General features: G+C 49.0%; 1 protein-coding gene across 1 annotated transcript in view; it reads right to left on the bottom strand.

Moving 5' to 3' along the window:
* Window positions 1–4,191: 4,191 nt before the first annotated feature.
* Window positions 4,192–26,790, bottom strand: part of slc6a17 (solute carrier family 6 member 17) — a 126,647-nt gene continuing 104,048 nt past the window's right edge. The window contains exons 9-12 of the mRNA XM_086010957.1: window positions 21,358–21,550; window positions 14,470–14,629; window positions 7,499–7,661; window positions 4,192–7,134 (exon numbers count right to left, since the gene is read on the bottom strand). Of these exons, the coding sequence (XP_085867083.1) occupies window positions 6,769–7,134; window positions 7,499–7,661; window positions 14,470–14,629; window positions 21,358–21,550 (882 nt within the window). The 3' untranslated portion in view covers window positions 4,192–6,768. The remainder of the gene's footprint in view (window positions 7,135–7,498; window positions 7,662–14,469; window positions 14,630–21,357; window positions 21,551–26,790) is intronic.

Genomic DNA, 26,790 nt, shown 5'->3' with positions numbered 1-26,790 from the left:
GAGGGAGAGAGGGAGTGAGAGAGGGAGGGAGTGGGAGTGGGCGTGGGAGAGGGAGGGAGGGAGAGAGGGAGAGAGAAAGAGAGAGAAAGTGGGAGAGAGAGGGAGTGGGAGAGAGAGTGAGAGTGAGAGAGATGGTGAGAGAGGGAGCGCGATAGAGAGGGGGAGAGGGAGAGAGGGAGCGAGAGAGAGAGAGGGAGAGAGAGAGGGAGAGAGAGAGGGAGAGAGAGAGGGAGAGGGAGAGAGGGGGAGAGAGAGGGGGAGAGGGAGGGCGAGGGAGGGCGAGAGAGAGACGGAAGGAAAGAGAGAGTGAGAGGGATGAGCGCGCGATAGAGGGAGAGAGAGAGAGAGGGAGAGACGGGGCGCGCGATAGAGAGGGAGAGGGAGAGAGAGCGAGCGCGCGATAGAGAGGGAGAGGGAGAGAGAGGGAGAGATGAGCGCGTGATAGAGAGGGAGAGGGAGAGAGAGCGAGCGCGCGATAGAGAGGGAGAGGGAGAGAGAGGGAGAGATGAGCACGTGATAGAGAGGGAGCGTGCGATAGAGGGAGAGAGAGGGAGCGCGATCGAGAGAGGAGTGAGAGAGAGTGAGAGTGAGAGTGAGAGTGAGAGTGAGAGGGAGGGAGAGAGGGAGGGAGAGAGAGAGGGAGGCAGTGGGAGAGGGAGGGAGAGAGGGAGAGGGAGAGGAGAGAGAGCGAGCGAGCGGGTGATAGAGAGAGGGAGCATGAGAGGGTGAGAGAGAGGGAGAGAGGGAGAGGGAGCTTGAGAGCGAGAGAGAGAGGGAGAGGGAGAGAGGGAGAGCGAGAGAGAGAGAGGGAGAGCGAGAGAGAGGGAGAGGGAGAGGGAGAGAGAGGGGGAGAGAGGGATAGGGAGGGAGAGAGGGAGCGTGAGAGAGGGAAAGGGAGAGAGAGGGAAAGGGAGAGAGAGGGAAAGGGAGAGAGAGGGAAAAGGAGAGAAACCTCTCTAGGACAGTAAATAAATGATAAACGCAAACCCAGTGTAAAAAGACAAGAAAACTCTTCAACGGGACAAAAACAAGGAAATTGTAACTGTTGCCAGATAATATATATTAAATATACATTGAATATATACAGCACCACAAACTAATAGCGTGAAAATATTCAGCATAACTTCTGTAATTTTCATAATTTAACATAATGTACACAGACATATACAGTTTCAATGTACAATATAAATATCTTTAGACTAATACCATATTCTGTAAGTCACACAAATACCAAATTGGAGTTAATGGTTGGCCAATATTCTACCTATAAGACTGGAGGTGCAGCAATTGTGGGTCTTTGTCGATCAGCGAGAATCCGATGCCAGGATTCTGCTCCCAGATGAGATTTAAAGGCGGAGCAAATTAACCCCGCGGTTGCTGGCAGTTCCTGGGAAGTTTATCCATCTCGTGTCAGCCTTTAGTTCTGACCTCTGTCATTGTGACCCTGAGTGACCCAGACACAGGGCAGAGTTGGTCAAGTTGCTGCGATAGTAATAAATTGTAAATCAATTCACAAACCTTGCTTTGTGCTGCCCATTGTCTCCTGTTCAATTTTTCCCCCATATTTAGTATCTAAAATTTTATTTGACTTTATTATTGTCTGATTTATAATATATTAAAAATCGTGCATCTGCAAAACCTGTCAAGTTTTCCCATGATAAATTCTTACATCTGATGTAAGATGGGCTCGTCGCTTAATAATTCCGACAGCCGCCCAGTGAGGGTGCGGCAGTGCCACCCTGGCGGGAGGCAGTCATTACAGCATGACCGGTTTACATAGGCAATTTCCATTCTAAACATGGACATAGGAATTCAACATGAAAATACAGGGCATCAGGTGAAAGGTCAAAGCTCATAATGCTAGTTGTTTGAATGGACTGCTGCATGGCCTTGATGGCCGTGTCCTCCTTTCATTCCAAACGTTAAAACTGACCGACGTTCCGTGTATCTGTGCCACGACTGCAGGGAATTCCGAGAAATAAAAGGGCCACTGATGCTGGAGAGCTGGTAGCCCAAAGTAACCACATTACCGCTGTCTCCCATTCCCCTGGTGTCCCTGCCCCGGAGACCTCATGTGTAGCAAGGGACGGCCAATGCTGCCCAGTGACTGTGTCGAAATCACTAGTTACTGTGTCAGTGTAAAGCACTGGTTACCATGTCAGTGTGACGCACTGGGTAACTGCTGGGTAACTTTTTCTCTACACTGCCCCCTTTAGTGCACTGCTCAGACTATTCCATTTCTCACACTAACTGTCCTTACAGATCACTTTAAGCTGTAAAATATTAACAGGCGGATAAAGTCACATTTCCTGCAAGGCCATGTAACCTGTTTTCTCCCCTTCCTCCTCCTCTCCTGCAAATGTCAATCCCGACTGAGGGGCAGTGGTCACTAGTCCATAGTCACTATCACTGGTCAGTGGTCACTCTGAGATCTTTCCCCAATGGCCATTCCTGGTGTGTGAGATAGACATTGAGAATTGACAATGTTGTTCACTCCCACTGGCAGTCGCTGTGTTGGAGCAGGAATCCCAGGAAACCCACCCTAACCCTAGGACTCTGAGGCCAAATGTAGCGTCTTTACCGGGGCCTGACTGAAACCAGCTGGTGAATCACAGACTGGGCACCTGGGCCCCTGGAGTTTAGACACTGTTAACCAGCAATGTGCTAGTAAATTGCCTGTAGTACTGGGCACCACCAGCAGATGCCCCCAGCACCACAGACTGAACAACGCAGCATTTAAATAGCCACTGGCCCCACCTTGGGGCTGTAACATGGAACTGCAAGCAATTTCCCCCTTTCCCCCACAATTTCTAACCTTTAACATGCTAACACGTTTTAAGTGTAAAGATGTTCATCTGGAAGCAGATTCAATAGTAACTTTCAAAAGTGACTGATAAATATTTGAAACTGAGAAATTCGCAGGACTATGGGGAAAAGGCAGGGGAGTGGGACGAATTGGAGAGCTCGTTCAAAGAGCCGACACAGACATGATGGGCCGAATGACCTTCTATGCTGTAATATTCTGTCTCCGGATTAATTGCTGCACCTATAGGAATAATAAAGTGCAATGAACGGTTATATCTGATCCACCTGATTGTACAACTTTATCAACACTTTAAAGCTGAAATCTACACCTCTGGAAAACATCGGATCTCACTACATTAAATCTAGAGAAATAGCAAAGGTATGTTCCCACTGTGCTTACCATCGTGTGCTCTACATTAACCGGGCTCTACAGAATGTCTAGAATAATCCACTCCCCAAATACACACACACACACACTCACACCACTTTACCTAAAGTACCGACAACAGACACAGGAACATCCACTACTGAGCTCTAATCCAATGTTAATCTGTGAACACTATACAGAGTGCAACGATTATTCTTCACAAACAGCTGCTTGATGCCTACTTATAGAATTGTTGTTAATTGTAGAATTTACAAGCTTTAATACTGCAATTTGCAAACCAACACTGATTGGTCAATGACGGTGAGACTAGATGCCATCAATAAGCAAGTGAATCGTTAAACAGCATCGAGAAAGTTTGGGACACTGAGGGCATGTTTGTTGGCACTGCATGTCAATGCACCAGGTGTGGCACAGCGCTGAGGCTCAGCCTCCTCACCCGGCCCTGGCCCCTTTGCCGGGCAGTGTCTGGTCCCCCAGCAGCCCCTCTGCTGAAGGAAGGGGTGAAACTCATTTATGTGGGAGGTGTTCTGTTCACGTGTAACCCGAGCTGGGAGTGGATTTTGTGCTTGTCCCCATGATTGGAGATTCATCCCTGGTGGGTAGGAGCCTGAAAGATTGGAGCCAAAACCGACACACAAGATCTCGGCGGGGAGAATTACAGCTTTACCCCCAATTTCTTCTTCCTCTCCTGAAAACGCTAACTGGTGCATTCCTGTGTCACTTTCCCAAGGAGCCATTATTCAAGGAGGGGAGTGGGAGGGGGAGGAGGAGGGGGGAGGGGGAGGGGAAGGAGAGAGAGAGGGGGAGTGGGAGGGGAGGGGGTGGGGAGGGGGGGAGAGGGAGAGGAGGGGAGGGGGTTTGGAGGGGGAGGAGAGAGGGAGGGGGAGTGGGAGGGGAGGGGGAGGAGAGAGGGGGGAAAGGGAGGGGAGGGGGGAGGGGAGGGGAGGGGGTTTGGAGGGGAGGGGGAGGGAGGGGGAGGGGGAGGGGGGAGGAGAGAGGGAGGGTGAGGGGAGGGGGGAGGGGAGAGGGAGTGTGAGGGGAGGGGGAAGAGAGCGGGAGGGGGAGGGGGCAGGGTGAGGAGAGAGGGAGAGTGAGGGGAGGGTGAGGAGAGAGGGAGGGTGAGGGTGAGGGGAAGGGGAGGAGAGAGGGAGGCGGAGGGGGGAGGGGGAGGAGAGAGGGAGAGAGGGAGGGTGAGGGGAGGGGGGAGGCTGATTGATTCAGATATAAGTCTCAGGAGAAACTGCTGCTCTGTGGGGATTGAGGAAGATCGAGGCCAAGAGAACAGAAACAGTGGATATGAAGAAGCCCAAAGACAACATCTGGCAAGGCCACATTCATTGCCCATCGGGAGTGACCCCGAGAAGGTGGTGATGCAACTATGTTTCTTGCTAGGCCCCTTCAAAGGGCAGTTGGTGAGAGACTGGAGTCACCTATAGGCCCAGACCAGGTAAGGACGGCGAGTTTCTTTCCCTAAAGGACATCAGTGAACCCGTTGGGTTTTTACGACAATCCGACAGCTTCACGGTCACTTTTACTGAGACCAGATTTTTATTTCCAAAGGTTTTAAACTGAATTCAAACTCTGAAAAGCGAGGGTGGAATTGAAACTCATGTTATCTGGATTATTAGTGCAGCAACACTGCCCTCCTGTACCCATGTCTGCTCGACTGACAGGCAGAGTTGGTTCCCTTGATAGCGCTGCAGTGATTCTGTGAACATGCCACATCACATCACTTTGCAGGAAACAATGTGAGGAGGTTATTTGTCCAGTTTTAGGGAAGTTTATGGCCCAAATTGTTAGGTCCTCGTGGCAGAAATTGGGCAAAAGGTCAGGTGTTCGGGGGAATAATAATAATTATGGAAAATGCAATATGTACCAAGTGTTACTTGATGTCCTTGCCATCAAACGTTCTCAGAGACCGGCTCTCATTATAACCCATGACTGAATGTGCCAACCTGCCCCCAGGCTGTGTGCTTTGGTGAAGGGTCTTTACCTGTAGATCCACAGCTGACAGAGCCTGAAATGTAGGAATTAATCCCCCTAGGGTAGGGTGCATTGTGCTTACTGGGAAGCTCGCCCTTGAATCCTGTGCCACTTGTACAGGAATGGTACAGTCCACAGAATGTGCTAGCCCAGGGTTAGTACAATCCAGCGAAGGCCTGCTACCAGACAATCAATAGGACCATTAATACAGCCTCAATATTAGTACATGGAAATGCATACAAGCTCAGAATGGATGCAACATCTGTACTGACACACGGCTAGTACACACAACTCTTGTACTGACACATGGCTAGTACATGCAACACCTGTACTGACACATGGCTAGTACATGCAACACCGGTACTGACACATGGCTAGTACATGCAACACCTGAACTGACACACGGCTAGTACATGCAACATCTGTACTGACACACAGCTAGTACATACAACATCTGTACTGACACATGGCTAGTACATGCAACACCTGTACTGACACATGGCTAGAACATGCAACACCGGTACTGACATATGGCTAGTACATACAACATCTGTACTGACATACAGCTAGTACATGCAACATCTGTACTGACACATGACTAGTACATGCAACACCTGTACTGACACATGGCTAGTACATGCAACACTAGTACTGACACACGGCTAGTACACGCAACATCTGTACTGATACATGGCTAGTACATGAAGTGCCTGTGTTGACATCGGGCAGTATATGACATGTATGTGCAGATACAGGCCTAGTACATAAAGTATTTGTGCTAAATTGGGGCTAGTATACATAGTGTGTGGGCTAATATAGGGCAGCATATGTGATATTTGTGCTGATACAGGCCCAGAATGTGCATTTTCTGTGCAGTGTTTGCATTGTCTGTACCACTAGCAGTACATTGGTATCTGCTGATGCAGGGGCAGAGTATACAGTGTTTATGCTGAATCAGGGCTAGTATACATCATATGTGTTGATATAGGTTCAGTATATGTAGTGTATGTGCAGATAAAAGGTCAGTATATACAGTATTTGCACTGATACAAGGCTGGTATATGTGGTATTTGTGCTTACACGTGTGGTATATGTGTGTCTGTGCTTACACGTGTGGTATATGTGTGTCTGTGCTTACACGTGTGGTATATGCATGTCTGCTTACACATGTGGTATATGCGTGTCTGTGCTTACACGTGTGGTATATGCATGTCTGTGCTTACACATGTGGTATATGCGTGTCTGTGCTTACACGTGTGGTATATGCGTGTCTGTGCTGATAGAGGGCCAGATGAATTACAGTGCATTCCCACTGGTAGCATTGTACATGCAGTGCCTGCACTGGTACAGATCCAGTTTCACACCCAGTGCCTGCACTGGTACAGGAGCAGTTCTGGATGAGCCTATCATTGACCTGTTTACAATTGGATTGGTTTTGCACCAGTAAAGATCAATGTCAAATTGACCCGATTTCGATCGATGGCGGCTAGTTACAGGTTGTTTTCCCCAATCACAACTGTTGATTAATCGTTGCACTGTTTCACTTTATATTACAACTGCATTAGGTGCTGACTCTCCTCTTCCAATCCACCTTACAGTTCAGATTCCGGAGTGCCGGCTGACAGGTAACCAACGCCATATCGCCCATTGGCAGCAGTCATTTCCATTGGTGAGGTGCTATCGGGCCCGTTATAGGAGCGATGGGTGGGCATTGGCGAAGGAGTCTCACTGGGGACCTTGCTCAGGATGAACCGGGTCTCATCATGATCATCCAAGTTGGACATATCTTTCATCATTCGACCTCTTTTGTACGAAACAGATAAAGTGTTGGACCCATCGGACACGAGGTGAAAGTGGCGGACAATGAAGACAATAGGAATGGGCAGGACTCCCACCACAATCAGAGTAATCGTCAAGCCCATGGCCCAGCCTGGGAATATCAGGAACTTCTCCGTAGCCTAGACAAGGGAAAAGGAGACTCCATTACACCGACCACTGCATTTAGCAAACGGAAAGACAATTGGGTTATCTCAAGATTCGGTTCCATGCCCCCGACACCTGCTGACCGCCCCCCCCCACCCCCGAGGTCTCTGATCGCGCCCCCACCCAGAGGTCACTGACCTGATCTTGCCCTTTTCTTACCCACATATTCAGCAGCTCACTGGACAGCTGACCAGCCTCAGTGTCACTCACTTCACCTGGAGTCTCCTCTGTGGAAAATAACCACTTCTAATCCCAGCTCCTGTTCACGTTCCGCCCATTTAACCGTCGCGCTCCCAGGTTAAAGAATCGTGGTGTCAGAAATATTCTTTTGCTTCTTACCTCCTCCATAATCCAGGCGTTGTATCCTGGTGGACTGATGCCCATCTGAATAATGCTGGTCACCATCAGGATAGCCATGGCCAGAGGGGAGATGTACTTCCAGGTGTAATAGTAATATCTGTATGGAGTGAAGCCCAGCATTTCTGTCAACTCCTGCATGAATCTGGAAAAGGGCAGAAAGACTTTACTGTTACCTGGCACATAACTCTCTCAATATCCGGCATCTCTTCACTGCCAACACACGTAATGATGCAGCAGTTTAAATATGCAGAATTTAACAACATATACTCTCAAAAACAGTTAAATGTTGCATCAATGTTGGAATTAAGTAACTGGTTACATGCAGCCAGTCTGCAAGCTGAAGGTTAGGGCTGTATGTAAGTTTAGAAGGTTGAGGGGATCTGATCAAGGTGTTTAAGATGATTAAAGGATTCGATAGGGTAGATAGGAGGCTCCAAGAATATCCCCATCCTCAATGATGTGAGTGTAAAAGACAAGGCTGAAGCGTTTGCAACTATCTTCAGCCAGAAGTGCCGAGTGGATGATCCATATCGGCCTACTCCTGAGGCCCCCACCATCACAGAAGCCAGTCTTCAGCCAATTCAATTCACTCCACGTGATATCAAGAAACGGCTGAGCGCACTGGATACAGCAAAGGCTATGGACCCTGACAACATCCCGGCTATCGTGCTGAAGACTTGTGCTCCAGAACTAGCCGCGCCTCTAGCCAAACTGTTCCAGTACAGTTACAACACTGGCATTTAGCCGACAATGTGGAAAACTGCCCAGGTATGTCCTGTCCACAAAAATCAGGACAAATCCAACCCGGCCAATTACCGCCCCATCAGTCTACTCTCAATCATCAGCAAAGTGATGGAAGGTGCCATCGACAGTGCTATCAAGTGGCACTTACTCACCAATAACCTGCTCACTGATGCCCGGTTTGGGTTCCGCCAAGACCACTCGGCTCCCGACCTCATTACAGCCTTGGTCCAAACATGGACGAAGGAGCTGAATTCCAGAGGTGAGGTGAGAGTGACTGCCCTTGACATCAAGGCAGCATTTGACCGAGTGTGGCATCAAGGAGCCCTAGTAAAACTGAAGTCAATGGGAATCAGGGGGAAAATGCTCCACTGGCCTGAGTCATACCTAGCACAAAGGAAGATGGTTGTGGTGGTTGAAGGTCAATCATCACAGCCCCAGGACATCGCTGCAGGAGTTCCTCAGGGCAGTGTCCTAGGCCCAACCATCTTCAGCTGCTTCATCAATAACCTTCCCTCTAACATAAGTTCAGAAATGGGGATGTTCGCTGATGACTGTACAGTGTTCAGCGCCATTCACAACTCCACAGATAATGAAGCAGTACATACCCGCATGCAACAAGACCTGGACGACATTCAGACTTGGGCTGATAAGTGGCAGGTAACATTCGCGTTACAGAAGTGCCAGGCAATGACTATCTCCAACAAGCGTGAGTCTAACCACCTCCCCTTGATATTCAATGGCATTACCATCACCGAATCCCCTACTATCAACATCCTGGGGGGTCACAATTAACGAGAAACTTAACTGGACCAGCCACATAAATACGGTGGCATCAAGAGCAGGTCAGAGGCTAGGTATTCTGCGGCGAGTGTCTCACCTCCTGACTCCCCAAAGCTTTTCCACCATCTACAAGGCACAAGTAAGGAGTGTGATGGAATACTCTCCACTTGCCTGGATGAGTGCAGCTCCAACAACATTCAAGAAGCTCGACACCATCCAAGACAAAGCAGCCCGCTTGATTGGCACCTCATCCACCACCTTAAACATCCACTCCCTCCACTACCGGTGCACCGTGGCTGCAGTGTGTACCATCTACAAGATGCACTGCAGCAACTCACCAAGGCTTCTTTGGCAGCACCTCCCAAACCCACGACCTCTTCCACCTAGAAGGACAAGGGCAGCAGGCGCATGGGAACACCACCACCTCCAAGTTCCCCTCCAAGTCACACACCATCCTTAGAAATATATCGCCGATCCTTCATCGTCGCTGGGTCAAAATCCTGGAACTCACTACCTAACAGCACTGTGGGAGTACCTTCACCACACGGACTGCAGCGGTTCAAGAAGGTGGCTCACCACCACCTTCTCAAGGGCAACTAGGGATGGGCAATAAATGCTGGTATTGCCAGTGGCGCCCTGATCCCATAAAAAACTAATTAAAAAAAAGAGAGATAAACTATGTGCTCTAGTGGGCGAGTCCAGAATAAGGGGGCATGACCTTAAAATGAGAGCACGACTGTTCAGAGGTGATGTCAGGAATCACTGCTTCACACAAAGGGCAGTGGCAGTCTGGAAGGTTCTCCCCCAAAAGGCAGTGGATGCTGGGAGTCAATTGAAATTTACAAGCCCGAGATGGATAGATTTTTGTTGGCTAAGGGCATCAAGGGATACGGAGCAAAGGTGGGTCAATGGAGTTGAGATATAGATCAGCCATGATCGAACTGAATGGTGGAATAGGATCGAGGTGCTGAATGGCCACCTCCTGTTCCTATGTAAAGTTGCTTTCAATAATATATCTAATTGTTTATCATTTGACGCTGGTTAGAGCAACAACAAAAACACTGATTCCACAAAGGCAACGTCAGTAAGGAAACTAAACAAGGGAGTGATTTTCTGTACCTGTCAGATTGGACCATATTAGGCTAGAACCAGGGAACCATATTATACAGCACAGAAAGAGGCCCATCGCTACAGCAATCCCACGCTAATCCCACTGCCCCACTCTCTCCCCATAGCCCTGTATCAATCCCAAACTACATAGGATATCCGGCACAGAAAAAGGCCATTCAGCCCAACCATTCCATGCCGGTGTTTATGCTCCACTCGAGCCTCCTCCCATCTTTCCTCATCTAAATCTATCAGCATAACCCTCTATTCCCTTCTCCCTCATATCCTTGTCCAGCCTCCCCTTAAATGCATCGATACTATTCGCTTCAACCACTCCCTGTGGTAGCGAGTTCCACATTCTCACCATTCTTTGGGTAAAGAAGTTCCTTCTGAATTCCCTATTGGATTTCTTGGTGACTATCTTATATTGATGGCCTCTAGTTATGCTCTTCCCCACAAGTGGAAACACTCTCTCTCTATCCACTCTATCAAAACCTTTCATAAATTTAAAGACCTCTATTAGGTCACCCCTCAGCCTTCTTTTTTCAAGAGAAAAGAGACCCAGCCTGTTCATCCTTTCCTGATATGTATACCCTCGCATTTCTGGTATCATCCTTGTAAATCTTCTCTGCACCCCCTCCAGTGCCTCTATATCATTTTTATAATATGGCAACCAGAACTGTCTGCAGTACTCCAAGTGTGGTCTAACCAAGGTTTGATACAGGTTTAGCATAACTTCCCTACTTTTCAATTGTTTCCCTCTAGAAATAAACCCTAGTGCTTGTTTTTTTTATGGCCTTGCTAACCTGCATTGCAACTTTTAGTGATGTGGATCTGTACTCCTAGATCCCTTTGTTCCTCTACCCCACCAAGACTCGTACCCGCCAAGTGATAAGTGACCTCACTATTCTTCCTACCAAAATGTAATACCTCATATTTTTCAGTGTTGAACTTCATTTGCCCATTTGCCCATTCTGCAAGTTTATTAATGTTCTCCTGTAACTTGTTGCAGTCCTCCTCAGTATTAACTATCCCCCCCAATTTGGTGTCATCTGCAAATTTAGAAATTGTGTTTTTGATTCCAAAGTCTAAATCGTTAATGTAAATTGTGAACAGCAGTGGTCCCAGCACTGATCCTTGTGGAACACCACTACCCACCTTCTGCCACTGTGAATAGCTACCCTTTACTCCCACTCTCTGCTTTCTGTCTTGAAGCCAGCCAGCAATCCATTCTGCTACTTGTCCCCTGACTCCACATTCTCTGACCTTATTCATTAGTCTATTATGGGGTAACTTATCGAAGGCCTTTTGAAAATCCAGATAAATTACATCTACTGCATTACCCTTGTCTACTCTCTCTGTTACCTCTTCAAAAAATTCAATCAGGTTGGTCAAGCAAGACTTTCTCTTTTGAAATCCATGTTGACTATTCATCATTATTATATTTTTGGTTTCTAGATGTTCTTCTATTTTTTCCTTTAGTAGGGGTTCCATTATTTTTCCAACCATCGATGTTAAGCTGACTGGTCTATAATTCCCTGGACTGGTCTATAATTCACTGGACATGTTCAATCACCCTTCTTAAATATCGGTATTACGTTAGCTATCCACCAGTCCTCTGGCACTATACCTCTTTCTAATGAATTATTAAATATGTGCAGTAATGCCTCTGCTATCTCTTCCCTAGATTCTTTTAAAATGCGTGGATGCAATCCATCCAGACCAGGGGTTTTATCCTCTTTGAGTTTGATTAATTTATTTAATATGTCCCCTTTTTTTTATTTTAAATGCACTTATCTCATTACTAATCTCATCATCCAATGTCATGTCCACCTGTTCTATCTCCCTGGTAAATACTGAAGCAAAATCATTATTTAATATTTCTGCCATCTCTCTATCGTTACCTGTGGTATTGTCCTGACTATCCCTTGATGGCCCGATTCCCATCCCAACTCTCCATTTTTTATTGATGTGCCTATAAAATATTTTAATATTTTGTTTTATGTTCCTTGATAATTTCATAGTTTCTCTTTGCCTCCCTAATTGTTTTGTAGACTTCTCTCCTAATCTTTTTGTATTCTCTCTTATCATGCACTCCCCTGTTGTCTGTGTATTTAATGCATGCCTCTTTCCTTACCCTCAATTGTTCCCTTATGGCTTTATTCATCCATGGAGTCTCATTATTGTTTAGTTTGTTCTTTCCTTTTAGCGGAATGTATTTTTCCTGGAGTCTGTTGAATACCATTTTAAATGTTTCCCATTACTGTTCTACATTGTTGCCCATTTTATTTTCCCAAGTTCTATTCTCAGCCCCTCAAAATCAGTTTTTCTCCAATCTATTAACCTGCTTTTTGTCATACTTATGTCCAGCTCAATTATCATCTTATAGCGTATTAGATTATGGTCAATATTGTCAATATGTTCCCCTACCTTTACTTCTCCTATGTGTTCTGGTTCATTCCCCATTACTAGATCCAATATTGAATCCTCCCTTGTTGGGCTTTTTACATATTGGGTTAGAAAGAAGTCCTGTACACATTGTAGGAATTCCATTCCCTTATCCCCTTTCCCTACCTCTTCTGTCCAATTAATATCGGGGTAGTTGAAATCCCTCATGATTGTTATTCTATGTTTTTACTCATTTCCCTAATTTGTCTGCATATTTCTTTCTCCACCTCCCTTCCACTATTAGGTGGTCTGTAGACTACACCTATTAGTGTGATTGATACTTTATTATCTTTTATCTCTATCCATTTGGATTCTATTTTTATCTTGCTGATATCTGCGTCACTTTTTTCTACTGCCATTATGTTATCCCTAATAAATACAGCTACTCCACCTCCCATTTTTCCCTCTCTATCTTTTCTAAATATGTTATACCCTGCAATGTTTAATTCCCAGTCCTGATTTTTCTGTAGCCATGTCTCAGTAATCCCTACTATGTCTGGTTCCTCGCAACGCATGATTACCTCCAGCTCCCCTGTTTTATTACGGACACTGTGTGCATTGCTGTACAGACAGTTTAACTCATTTTTAATAGGATTTCCTCTCACTTTATGTTTAACCATCTTTTTAGATATCTGTTCTAATCCCACCGCCCCGCTCTCTCCCCACAGCTCTGTATCAATCCCAAACTAATCCCACTACCTTGCTCTCACCCCATTGCCCTGTATCAATCCTAAACTAATCCCACTGCCCTGTTCTCACCCCATAGCCCTGTATCAATCCTAAACTAATCCCACTGCCCCGTTCTCTCCCCATAGCCCTGTATCTTCCTCCAAATTCCATAAACAAATCAACAGTCACTGTCTCAATCATTGCCTGTTGTTTAAGCAAAAGATAAGCGGAGGGGCAGTACTGAGAGAGCCTGCACTGTCAGAGGGGCAGTACTGCACTGTCGGTAGGCAGTACTGCACTGTCAGAGGGGCAGCACAGCGGGAGTGAAGCACTGTCAGCGGGGCAGCACGGAGGGAGTGCTGCACCGTCAGAGGGGCAGCACGGAAGGAGTGCTGCACTGTCGGAGGGGCAGTACTGAGGGAGCGCTGCACTGTCGGAGGGTCAGCACATAGGGAGCGCTGCACTGTCGGAGGGGCAGTACTGAGGGAGCGCTGCACTGTTGGAGGGTCAGCACATAGGGAGCGCTGCACTGTCGGAGGGGCAGTACTGAGGGAGCGCTGCACTGTCGGAGGGGCAGCACATAGGGAGCGCTGCACTGTCGGAGGGGCAGTACTGAGGGAGCGCTGCACTGTCGGAGGGGCAGCACATAGAGAGCGCTGCACTGTCGGAGGGGCAGTACTGAGGGAGTGCTGCACTGTCAGAGGGGCAGTACTGAGGGAGCGCCGCACTGTTGGAGGGGCTGTACTGAGGGAGCGCGGCAAGAGGGGCAGCACGGAGGAAGCGCTGCACTGTTGGAGGTGGCGTCTTTTGGATGAGACATTAAACCGAGGCCCCATCTGCCCTCTCGTATGGATGTCAAAGATCCCATGGCACTATTTCAAAGAGCAGGGGATTTCTTCCCAGTGTCCTGCGGCCAATATTTATCCCTTAACCAACATCACTGAAACAGATTATCTGGTCATTCATCTCGCTGCTGCTTTTGGAATCTTGCTGTTTACAAATTGGCTGTCGCTGTGACCTCTAAGCCAACCGTAAATTCACTTCAAAAGTAATGACTTGGCTGTGAGGTGCTTTAGGACATCCTGAGGTGATGGAAGGCGCTGTATAAATACAATCCTTTCATTAACAGGACACCATCCTGGGGGTTTCTCTTGTTCACAGCCCCGTGAGATGTGCAGAGCCGAGGATCTGAGGACACTTACTTCTTCGTCCCATAAACCCACGACACGGCGATATTCTCCAAAATGACAATGATTGTGAGGGGCAATGTGGCTGAATAGTCATCAAACATTGTGACATAGTAGTTTCCGGAACGCTGGACGAAGATGAGTCCGATTGAGAAAGCGACCATCGTGCAGCCAACTGTGGAAAAAGAGCAAATTAATCCGAGGCATTGAGAATGGAAATTAAAATGGATTAGAAATTCCCCGTAGAATTAACAAGAAGCGAAAAACTTTCTGAAATTCGGAAAAGCCACTCAGCACAGCAGACTGTCCCTTTCTGCTGAATTAACACCCAGCAACCTCCTTCTCCCCAACACCTTCTCTCCAGAAACCCATCCAATTGTTTCATGAACCCATTCATAGGGTCCAGATGAGACGTTAAACCGAGGCCCCATCTGCTCTCTCAGGTGGATGTAAAAGACCCCATGGCACTATTCGAAGAGGAGCAGGGGAGTTCTCCCCGGTGTCCTGGCCAATATTTGTCCCTCAAGCAACATCACTAAAACAGATTATTTGGTCATTTATCTCATTGCCGTTTGTGGGATCTTGCTGTGTCAAAAATGGCTGCCACGTTTCCTACATTACAACAGTGGCTACACTTGGTTTCACTCCCCAGTGCAACTCCACGTGAAATCAACTAGTCAACATATGGGGGGAAAGACGGAGATCTTTAACTCCCCCCACCCGTGGAAATGGGTCAGAAGCAGATTTAAAGTTGAGGTGGTCAACCTAGCAACCCATTCCTGTTCTGCCGCCATTTTAACTCAGGCCTACCACTGGAGGCCACCATCCCACCTCAATCAGACGGGAGCTTCTTCAATCAACACAAACCGGGGTCCGACATCACACAAAGGCGTAGAGTACAAAAGCAAGGAAGTTATGATGAATCTTTATAAAACACTGGTTCAGCCTCAACTGGAGTATTGTGTCCAATTCTGGGCACCGCACTTTAGGAAGGATGTGAGAGGGAGGTAGATGAACAAATCTGCAGGGAAATTGCAGAGATATGCAAGAGCTAGAGTGGTGATGTTGGGGGACTTTAATTACCCAAACATTGATTGGGATAATGCTCGGGCAACTCTTTTGCTTGTACCCAAAAAACCCAAATTGGACTGTAAACAAAAGTTCAACTAAAACTTAACAAATCAAATTAAAATTTGGTTTAATGATGCTAGGGTAAAGGGAAAGGATGGGGAGGAATTTCTGAAATGCGTTCAGGAGAATTTCCTTGACCAGTATGTTCTTGGCCCAACTAGGAAGGAGGCATTGCTGGATCTGGTGCTGGGGAATGAGGTGGGCCCGGTCGACCAAGTGTCTGTGGGAGAACACTTGGGTACGAGTGATCATCGTATCGTAAGATTTAGATTATCAATGGAGAGGAGCAAGGAACAATCTAGATTGGAGCTTCTAAATTGGAATAGGGCTAACTTCAAATGGGATCCTAAAGGAACTAGCCAGGGGAAAATGGAACCAAAGACTGACAGGAAAAACTGTAACGGAACAATGATCTTTAAGGAGGAGATGTTCCAAGTACAGGCTAGGTACATTCCAACAAGAGGGAAGGGTAAGGGAACCAAAGCAAGGGCTCCTTGGATGACGAGGGAGATAGAGAAGATGATGAAACAAAAAAGAGGGTGTATGATGCATGTCAGGTGAATTGTTCAAGGGAGAACCAGACCAAATACAATAAGTTGAGAGGGGATGTGAAGATGAAAATATGATTGGCAAATAGAGAATATGAGAGTAGAATGGTGGTTAACATAAAAGGGAACCCAAAAATCTTCTACCGGCATGTAAACAGTAAGCGGGTAGTAAGAGGCGGGGTGTGGCCTATTAGGGACAAAGAAGGTGATATATGTTTAGGAGCGCAGGGCAAGGCTAGAATACTCAATGAGTACTTTGTATCGGTGTTTACTGAGGAGGTGGATGCTGACAAAATATCGGTAGAAGTGGAAAAGGTAGAAGCAATGGAAGGAGTGAAAACTGATAGACAGGATGTACTAGAAAGGCTGGGTATGCTTAGAGTGGATGAGTCGCCTGGTCCAGATGACTTGCATCCCAGTTTGCTAAGGGAATTGAGGGAGGAGATAGCAGAAGGGCTTGCCATAATTTTCCAATCTTCCCCAGATGTGGGGGAGGTGGCATAGTGGTTAGCACTGTTGCCTCACAGCGCCAGGGACCCGGGTTCAAATCTGGCCTCGGGCGACTGTCTGTGTGGAGTTTGCACATTCTCCCTGTGTCTGCGTGGGTTTCCTCCGGGTGCTCCGGTTTCCTCCCACAGTCCAAAGATGTGCGGGTTAGGTTGATTTGGCTATGATAAAAAAAAATTGGCCCTTAGTGTTAGGGGATTAAATACGTGGGGTTACGGGGATAGGGTGGGATATGTTTCAGTGCAGGCTCGATGGGCCGAAATGGCCTCTATCTGCACTGTGGGGATTCTGTGATTCTGTGATTCTGCCTGAGGATTGGAAAGTGGCAAATGTGACACCATTGTTCAAGAAAGGGTGTAAGGACAATCCTAGTAACTACAGGCCGGTCAGTTTAACATCGGTGGTGGGTAAAGTTTTAGAAACAGTAAGCAAGGAAAAAATTAATGGGCACTTGAAGAGGTTTAAGCTAATTAAGGAGAGCTAACACGGATTTGTAAAAGGCAGATCGTGTTTGACTAATCTAATTGAATTTTTTGATGAAGTAACAGGGAGGATTGATGAAGGGAATGCAATGGGTGTTGTCTAGATGGATTTTAGGATGTTTGACAAAGTACCACATAGAAGGCTGGTTAACAAAATTAAGGCTCATGAAATAGGTGGGTCAGTGGCAGCTTCGATAAGGAATTGGCTTAAGGACAGAAAACAGTGAGTTGTGGTAAATGGCTGTTTTTCAGACTGGAGGATGGTAGACAGTGGTGTTCCCCAAGGGTCTGTGCTGGGGCCAGTGCTTTTTTTGATATATATAAATGACATGGATATTGGAATACAAAGTAGAATTTCTAAATTTGCCGATTACACCAAACTTGGGTGTGTGGCAAACAGTGAGGATGATACCAATCGACTGCAGCAGGACATAGAAAGGCTAGCAGAATGGGCAGACAAGTGGCAGATGGAATTTAATACAGAGAAGTGTGAGGTAATGCATTTTGGCAGAAGGAACAGGGAGAGGCAATATACACTTAATGGCACAGTTTTAAAGAGTGTGCAGGGACAGAGGGACCTGGGAGTTAATGTGCATAGGTCCCTGAAGGTGGCAGGATATATTGAGAGAGTGGTTAGCAAAGCATGGGCTTCATAAATAGAGGTATTGAGTACAAAAGTAGAGAAGTTATGCTGAACCTTTATAAAGTGTTGGTTAGGCCACATCTGGAGTATTGCGTCCAGTTCTGGTCAACACACTTTAGGAAGGATGTGAAGGCCCTTGAGAGGGTGCAGAGGAGATTTACCAGAATGGTTCTGGGGATGGGGGATCTTAGTTACAAGGACAGGTTGGAGAAGCTGGACTAATTTTAATTAGAGCAAAGGAGTTTGAGGAGTGATTTGATAGAGGTGTACAAGATTATGACGGGTTTGGATAGGCTAGATGGGAAAAGGCTGTTCCCACTACTTGAGGGTACAAGGACTAGGGGACACAGATTTAAGGTTTTGGGCAAGAGATGCAGGGGGGACGTGAAGAAAAACTTTTTTACGTGGCGAGTGGTGAGGACCTGGAACTCGCTGCCGACGGAAGTGGTGGAAGCGGAGACACTCAATGTATTCAAGGGGAGACTCGATAGGCTCTTGAGGGAAATAAACTTGCAGGGCTACGGGGATAGAGTGGGGGAATGGGCTTGACTGGATTGCTCTACAGAGAGCCGGCACGGGTTCGATGGGCTGAATGGCCTCCTTCTGTGCCGTTATGACTCTATGACTGAAGGCCATAGAGAGGGTGCAAAAAAGATTTACGAGAATGATTCCAGGGATGAGGGACTTCAGTTATGTGGATAGACTGGAGAAGCTGGGGTTGTTCTCCTTAGAGCAGAGAAGGTTGAGAGGAGATTTGATAGAGGTGTTCAAAATCATGAGAGGTCTAAGCAGAGTAGATAGAGAGAAACTGTTCCCATTGGTGGAAGGGTCAAGAACCAGAGGACACAGATTCAAGGTGATTGGCAAAAGAACCAAAGGTGACATGAGGGAAAACTTTTTCACGCTGCGAGTGGCTATGGTCTGGAATTCACTGCCTGACAGGGTGGTGGAGGTAGACTCAATTGTGGCTTTCAAAAGCGAATTGGATAAGTACCTGAAGGAAAAAAATTTGCAGGGCTACGGGGAAAGGGCGGGGGAGTGGGACTAGCTGAAGTGCTCTTGCAGAGAGCCAGCACGGGCTCGACGGGCCAAATGGCCTCCTTCTGTGCTGTAACCATTTTATGATTCTACATCGATCCCATGGATCCCTGAGGGCTAACTGGGCAGATGGATACCACACCCAGTAACCCCCTGCCGGCCGGCTACGGGGAATTGGCCCCAAAACTGTCAGGTCTCAAACTATTTCAGTGGGGCCAGGAAGGCCTCCTCGGGGTCCACAATAACCACTCTGCTTCTTCTTCATCTTCTTAGGCAGTCCCTCGGAGCTGAGGATGACTTGCTTCCACATTAAGAATGAGTTCTCAGGTGACTGATGAGTCCAATGCGGGACCTACAGTCTCTGTCACAGGTGGGGCAGACGGTGGTTGAAGGGGCGGGTGGGTGGGGTGCTTGGGTTGACGTGCGCTCCTTGCGCTGCCTGCGTTTGGCTTCCGCTTGCTCCCGGCGAAGAGACTCGAGGTGTTCAGCGCCTTCCCAGATGCTTCTCCTCCACTTTGTGCGGTGTTGGGCCAGGGATTCCCAGGTGTCGATGGGGATGTTATACTTTATCAAGGAGGCTTTGAGGGTGTCCTTGAAGCGTTTCCTTTGTCCACCTGGGGCTCTCTTGCCGTGTCGGAGCTCCGAGTAGAGTGCTTGTTTTGGGAGTCTCGTATCGGGCATGCGGACAATGTGGCCCGTCCATCGGAGTTGATCGAGCGTGGTCAAAGCTTCGATGCTGGGGATACTGGCCTGAGCGAGAACACTGATGTTGGTGCGCCTATCCTGCCAATGGATTTGCACTCAGGACGCTGCGCTCCGGTGATCCCCGACTGCTCCCCTCCCCTGGACTCCCGTCTCCCCCCCCGGGGTCCACAATAACCACATGCTCTGATCTTTATCTCTGACATTATTCAGTCCCAGTGAACTTGATCGAATGATCAGGTCGGATGCCTCACCATTGCGGTCTCATCGTTGCGGGGTTCAGAGGCTGTCTGAACCCCTCCAAGTGTCTCCTTCTGCGGTGAGATTTCTGTATCTCGGTCCTTGTTCAAGGAAATTTGCCAGATGGTGGAATTTGCCACTGTTACAAAACATGTTCTTTCAGTTTGTGTTTTCCGTTTCAGACCATTGGGTGGCAGTGGCTCCCACAGGGGTCTGTGCAATTCGTCACTTCACCGCAATGAGAGGGAGAAATAATCGTAAACTGCACTCGGGAATCTCGTGTGTCAGAAGCTGGGAGAGTTCGGGGCTGTGACAGTCTCTGTCTCATTGAAACCCTTCCTGTAAACCCCACCTCACTGCCCCTCACCCAGGGGCATCAGGAACTCCTGGCAGTTTGTTTACCTTCTATCCCAAACATTCATAGCTACTTTACAAATGTATCCGTCCTGAATGCTGCTGAAATATATCTCACAGTGCAGAGGCGGTCTGGTCAATGAGATTCGACAGAATTCCATTGAAATTCCAACATAGAAAGTGGCCATTCGGCCTCAGCAGTCTGTGCTGGTTTATCGTCCACACCAGCAGTATCCTAATCCTAATACCCGCCCTGTTCCCAGGTCCCTTTATACCCTTTTCCTTCAATCACCTATCTAACCTGTTGTTAAACGTCACCATGGCCTCTACTTCAATCACTAACTGCCGTAGTGAATTCCACAGCCTCACAGCCCTATGTATTAAACAGTTTCTCCTGCCCTTTGTATCTAATCCCTGCTGTACCTGCCCTGGGAGTGTTTGATGGGACAGTGTAGAGAGCGCTTTACTCTGTATCTAACCCTGTGCTGTACCTGCCCTGGGAGTGTTTGATGGGACAGTGTAGAGAGCGCTTTACTCTGTATCTAACCCGTGCTGTACCTGCCCTGGGAGTGTTTGATGGGACAGTGTAGAGAGCGCTTTACTCTGTATCTAACCCGTGCTGTACCTGCCCTGGGAGTGTTTGATGGGACAGTGTAGAGAGCGCTTTACTCTGTATCTAACCCGTGCTGTACCTGCCCTGGGAGTGTTTGATGGGACAGTGTAGAGAGCACTTTACTCTGTATCTAACCCGTGCTGTACCTGCCCTGGGAGTGTTTGATGGGACAGTGTCGAGGGAGCTTTACTCTGTATCTAACCCGTGCTGTACCTGCCCTGGGAGTGTTTGATGGGGACAGTGTAGGGGGAGCTTTACTCTCTATCTAACCTGTGCTGTACCTGCCCTGGGAGTGTTTGATGGGACAGTGTAGAGGGAGCTTTACTCTGTATCTAACCCGTGCTGTACCTGCCCTGGGAGTGTTTGATGGGACAGTGTAGAGGGAGCTTTACTCTGTATCTAACCCATGCTGTACCTGCCCTGGGAGTGTTTGATGGGACAGTGTAGAGGGAGCTTTACTCTGTATCTAACCCGTGCTGAACCTGCTGATAATGGCTATCTCTCAATTTTATGAGCACATATATTCACCAATACATACTAAATAATTGAATAGCTCAAAATTCTGATTCTGGAGAGTTAGTTTTTGGTGCAGATTGTAATAGACGGTATCCTAGAACGTACAGGGGCTTTGTGCTGGACTCTTACTTGTTAAGAATTCTTTGCGAACTTTAAACATGTCAACGATCGGCGACATGATTCCTTCCATGGTTCCCATCATGCTGCCCAATCCCAGGTTAATGAGCATCAGGAAGAAGAGCACAGACCAGAAGGGGGAGGCCGGGAAATGTGTAATTGCCTCTGTGAAGGCAATAAACGCAAGGCCTGTTCCCTGTACCGACTGCAAGAGATCAGAAAAATTGAGTGAACGTCAGCAATGGATAATCGTTACCGACAGACAGTGGTCAGTTATGAGTCGACACATTAATATCAGAGCAGCAGCAATAAAATATTAAATATCTTGGCCTACAGTTTCTGCTTTGGGCACCATCGGCGATCTGGGCGTAAACTGCGCTCAGATTTGCGCTAGCTTTGCAAAGTGATTTTTTTGCTCAAGTTTCCGCTCAAGCTCATTTGCATATCGCCGAACGGAAAACCTTCCATTGGACCAGTGCAATCGGGCAGCGTTTTTGAACGTACTTTAATAAAGATTCATTAAAAAATATTCCTCGATATATTTAAGAGTGGTAACTTGGTAATTAATACGGTTGAAAATCGGTTTATCACAAAAAATAATCATTTTAATCAGTGTCTACTCCACCACCTGTGAATAAGCTGATTATAAATAACTGAAAATGACTTAAAAAACTATACAGGACCATTGATTAGTTACCTTGAGGGTCAGTCATCAGTTTCTTAGTAAATTAAAAAAACATTTAAAAGCTTTTCAAACGTGCCTATTAGTGTCCTTGCACTAAAAAGAACCAGTTTAATTTGAAGAGGCTCAGCGAAGGCCCACAATCAGGCGCAATTAGCGGAAACTCGCCACGGTGATTAATTCGATTTGGGGTTGTGGCCACTGTTGTGGGTGGGGCCAGCTTCCAGCACAATGCTTTTTAAACCAGCGCAAAAGATCACGGAAACGCGAAGGAACTGCTGCTTGAAATTCCTCCATCTTTTGTGCTGTTTTGGCTGATTTTGGAAGAATTCTAGTGGAAACTCTAGGCCCTTATGTTTGCGTGCACAGCCCGTCAATATTTATAACTACTTTCAGCTACTTTTATAATAGAAAATACTATGTAAACCGGTCACGCTGTAATTACACTCTCCCGCCAGTGGGGGAAGCAACTACAAAGTGGATATGAAACAGCACAAGTATGTGAGTGTGTGGAGGGTGACACAGCACACTGTGGGATGTGATGGCGTAACATAGCAACAGTGTGGCAAGAGAAGACCTTCGGCCCATCTAACCCATCTACCCACAGTGTTCTCTTGGTGCATTTCGAATAACCCTGACTCCCAGTTGTTGACCAGAATCAGTCTAGCTCCTTCTTGAAACATTAATTTTTCTTGTTCCACCACCCCCGTGCCGTTAATCGGTTCCACGTACTCACCACCCTATCGGTAAAAAACATCCTCCTGCATTTTCTTTTGTTGTCCTTAATTTGTAAATATAATTCCTTGTGCTTAAATTCTGTACATAGCAGAAAAGCTAACTTGGCTCCAATAGAACAGAATAGTGCGAGGTGTGACAGTGCATGGGCAGGAACAGTGCAAGGTGCGACAGGGCATGGGTGAGAATGGTGCACGGGTGGGAATAGTGCAAGGTGTGACAGTGCACGGACAAGAATAGTGCGAGGTCTGACAGTGCACGGGCGTGACAGGGCATGGGCCGGAATAGTGCAAGTTGTGAAAGGGCATGGGTGAGAATAGTGCAAGGTGTGACAGTACACGGACGGAGAGGCTCACAAATTGTGACAACAGAAGTAGAGACTTCACAATATGAGACACGAGACTGTGCCCTTGTGAGAATCTTTCCGCTTCCGAATCCCTTGCCTCCCTCGGTCTCCCTCCTTGCTGCTGTTTCTGGGGTGTGTAAGGTCGTAGGGTGTGTGACATTGTCTGGGCAGTTTATCCCCCTTCAGAGGCAAGTGTAGCATAAATGTGGTAAACTAATTATTCCTTTGTGTCAATAAATTGATTTGGTAACTTTTTCTAAATTTACTGCAACAATTTATTTTGACATTCCCTTATTTAAAATGGAGTGATTATTTGCACCGCTTTTGTCTGCCCATGTGCGCCACTTTGGTACCACACATGCGCACTAGATCAGGTTACGCATGCGCAGCACCAAACGGTGCGACGGCTGTGGCCTGTACCACCACGCTTTCCTCAGCTCTGTGCGGAGAAGGTCAGGGGATCGGGTGGGGTAGGGGGTGGGGGAGAGGAGAGGGGATCGAAGGGGAGAAGGTCAGGAACACGGGGGGGGCGAAGGTCAGGAACTCGGGGGGGGAGAAGGTCAGGAACTCAGGGGGGGAGAAGGTCAGGAACTCGGGGGGAGAAGGTCAGGAGCTCGGGAGGAGAAGGTCAGAAGCTCGTGGGGGGGAGGTCAGGAACTTGGGGGGAGAGGCCAGGAACTTGGGAGGAGAAGGTCAGGAGCTCATGGGGGGGGGAGAAGGTCAGGAACTTGGGAGGAGAAGGTCAGGAGCTCGTGGGGGGGAGGCCAGGAACTTGGGGGGAGAGGCCAGGAACTTGGGAGGAGAAGGTCAGGAGCTCATGGGGGGGGGAGAAGGTCAGGAACTTGGGGGGAGAGGTCAGGAACTTGGGAGGAGAAGGTCAGGAGCTCGGGGGGCGAAGGTCAGGAACTTGTGGGGGGGAGAAGGTCAAGAACTCAGGGGGGGAGAATGTCAGGAACTCGGGGGGGGGGGGAGAAGGTCAGGAACTCGGGGAGGAGAGAAGGTCAGGAACTCGGGGGGGGAGAAGGTCAGGAACTCTGGGGGGAGGTCAGGAACTCGGGGTGAGGTCAGGAGCTCGGGGGGGGAGGAGGTCAGGAACTCGGGGGGAGAAGGTCAGGAACTCGGGGGGAGAAGGTCAGGAACTCGGGGGGGGAGAAGGTCAGGAACTCGGGGGGGGGAGAAGGTCAGGAACTTGGGGGGAGAAGGTCAGGAACTCGGGGGGAGAAGGTCAGGAACTCGGGGGGGGAGAAGGTCAGGAACTCTGGGGGGAGGTCAGGGACTCGGGGTGAGGTCAGGAGCTCGGGGGGGAGGAGGTCAGGAACTCGGGGGGGAGAAGGTCAGGAACTCGGGGGGGGAGAAGGTCAGGAACTCGGGGGGGAGAAGGTCAGGAACTCGGGGGGGAGAGAAGGTCAGGAACTCGGGGGGGGAGAAGGTCAGGAACTCGGCGGGGGGGAGAAGGTCAGGAACTCGGGGGGGGAGAAGGTCAGGAACTCGGGGGGGGGAGAAGGTCAGGAACTCGGGGGGAGAAGGTCAGGAACTCGGGGGGGGGAGAAGGTCAGGAACTCGGGGGGGGAGAAGGTCAGGAACTCGGGGGGGGGAGAAGGTCAGGAACTCGGGGGGGGAGAAGGTCAGGAACTCGGGGGGGAGGAGGTCAGGAACTCGGGGGGGAGGTCAGGAACTCGGGGGGGGAGAAGGTCAGGAACTCGGGGGGGAGAAGGTCAGGAACTCGGGGGGGGAGAAGGTCAGGAACTCGGGGGGGGGAGGTCAGGAACTCGGGGGGAGAGAAGGTCAGGAACTCGGGGGGGAGAAGGTCAGGAACTCGGGGGGGAGAAGGTCAGGAACTCGGGGGGGGAGAAGGTCAGGAACTCGGGGGGGAGGAGGTCAGGAACTCGGGGGGGAGAAGGTCAGGAACTCGGGGGGGGAGAAGGTCAGGAACTCGGGGGGGGGGGGAGGTCAGGAACTCGGGGGGGGAGAAGGTCAGGAACTCGGGGGGGGAGAAGGTCAGGAACTCGGGTGGGAGGAGGTCAGGAACTCGGGGGGGGAGAAGGTCAGGAACTCGGGGGGAGAGAAGGTCAGGAACTCGGGGGGGGGGAGGTCAGGAACTCGGGGGGGGAGAAGGTCAGGAACTCGGGGGGAGAGAAGGTCAGGAACTCGGGGGGGAGGAGGTCAGGAACTCGGGGGGGGAGAAGGTCAGGAACTCAGGGGGGGAGAAGGTCAGGAACTCGGGGGGGGAGAAGGTCAGGAACTCGGGGGGGGAGAAGGTCAGGAACTCGGGTGGGAGGAGGTCAGGAACTCGGGGGGGGAGAAGGTCAGGAACTCGGGGGGAGAGAAGGTCAGGAACTCGGGGGGGGGGGAGGTCAGGAACTCGGGGGGGGAGAAGGTCAGGAACTCGGGGGGAGAGAAGGTCAGGAACTCGGGGGGGAGGAGGTCAGGAACTCGGGGGGGGAGAAGGTCAGGAACTCGGGGGGGAGGAGGTCAGGAAGTCGGGGGGGGAGAAGGTCAGGAACTCGGGGGGGAGAAGGTCAGGAACTCGGGGGGGGAGAAGGTCAGGAACTCGGCGGGGGGGAGAAGGTCAGGAACTCGGGGGGGGGAGAAGGTCAGGAACTCGGGGGGGGGAGAAGGTCAGGAACTCGGGGGGGGAGAAGGTCAGGAACTCGGGGGGGGAGAAGGTCAGGAACTCGGGGGGAGAAGGTCAGGAACTCGGGGGGGGAGAAGGTCAGGAACTCGGGGGGGAGAAGGTCAGGAACTCGGGGGGGAGAAGGTCAGGAACTCGGGGGGGAGAAGGTCAGGAACTCGGGGGGGAGAGAAGGTCAGGAGCTCGGGGCGGGGGGAGAAGGTCAGGAACTCGGGGGGGGAGAAGGTCAGGAACTCAGGGGGGAGAAGGTCAGGAACTCGGGGGGGGAGAAGGTCAGGAACTCAGGGGGGAGAAGGTCAGGAACTCGGGGGGGGAGAAGGTCAGGAACTTGGGGAGAAGGTCTGGAACTCGGGAGGGGAGAAGGTCAGGAACTCGGGGGGAGAGAAGGTCAGGAGCTCGGGGCGGGGGGAGAAGGTCAGGAACTCAGGGGGGAGAAGGTCAGGAACTCGGGGGGGGAGAAGGTCAGGAACTTGGGGAGAAGGTCTGGAACTCGGGAGGGGAGAAGGTCAGGAACTCGGGGAGGGAGGGGAGAGACGGTCAGGAACTTATTGGGGGAGGATGGGAATTTCAGAAACTTGTTGGGGTGGGGGAGAAGGTCCTAACCTGGGAGAGTGAGCCCTGTCTGTTCTCTGAAAGCAGTAGTGTTAGCACTGTGAGCTCTGGAGCTAGCTGTCACAATGAATGGATCAAATTTCACATTGCAAAGATCTTGATTACTCAATCAGGCAGGATTAAATTACACATTCCAGACAAACTGCTGCGAGTGTCTTATCCTCCAAGGGGACCAAACAGAAATCTGGTCTTGTCATCCAAGGGAGCAATCAGAACGTTGGTGCTGCAAATATATGCTGCCTATTTAAAATTATAAACATATGAAAGATAAATGTTGCCCTCACAGCCCATTAGAATCAGTGATATTAGTGGAAACAACAGAACATTGTACAAATCACACTTAACCCTGCACATCACATCAAACAAATTAAAATCACAAAATTAAAATAACAACCATCCATAAAGATTAATTCTTCATTATCTTCACCTCACCATTCA

This window comes from Somniosus microcephalus, chromosome 18, assembly GCF_052327205.1.
Source record: "Somniosus microcephalus isolate GS21.2 chromosome 18, FLI_Smic_1.0, whole genome shotgun sequence".
Classification (NCBI taxonomy): Eukaryota; Metazoa; Chordata; class Chondrichthyes; order Squaliformes; family Somniosidae; genus Somniosus; species Somniosus microcephalus.
This window is presented reverse-complemented; position numbering and strand designations above follow the sequence as displayed.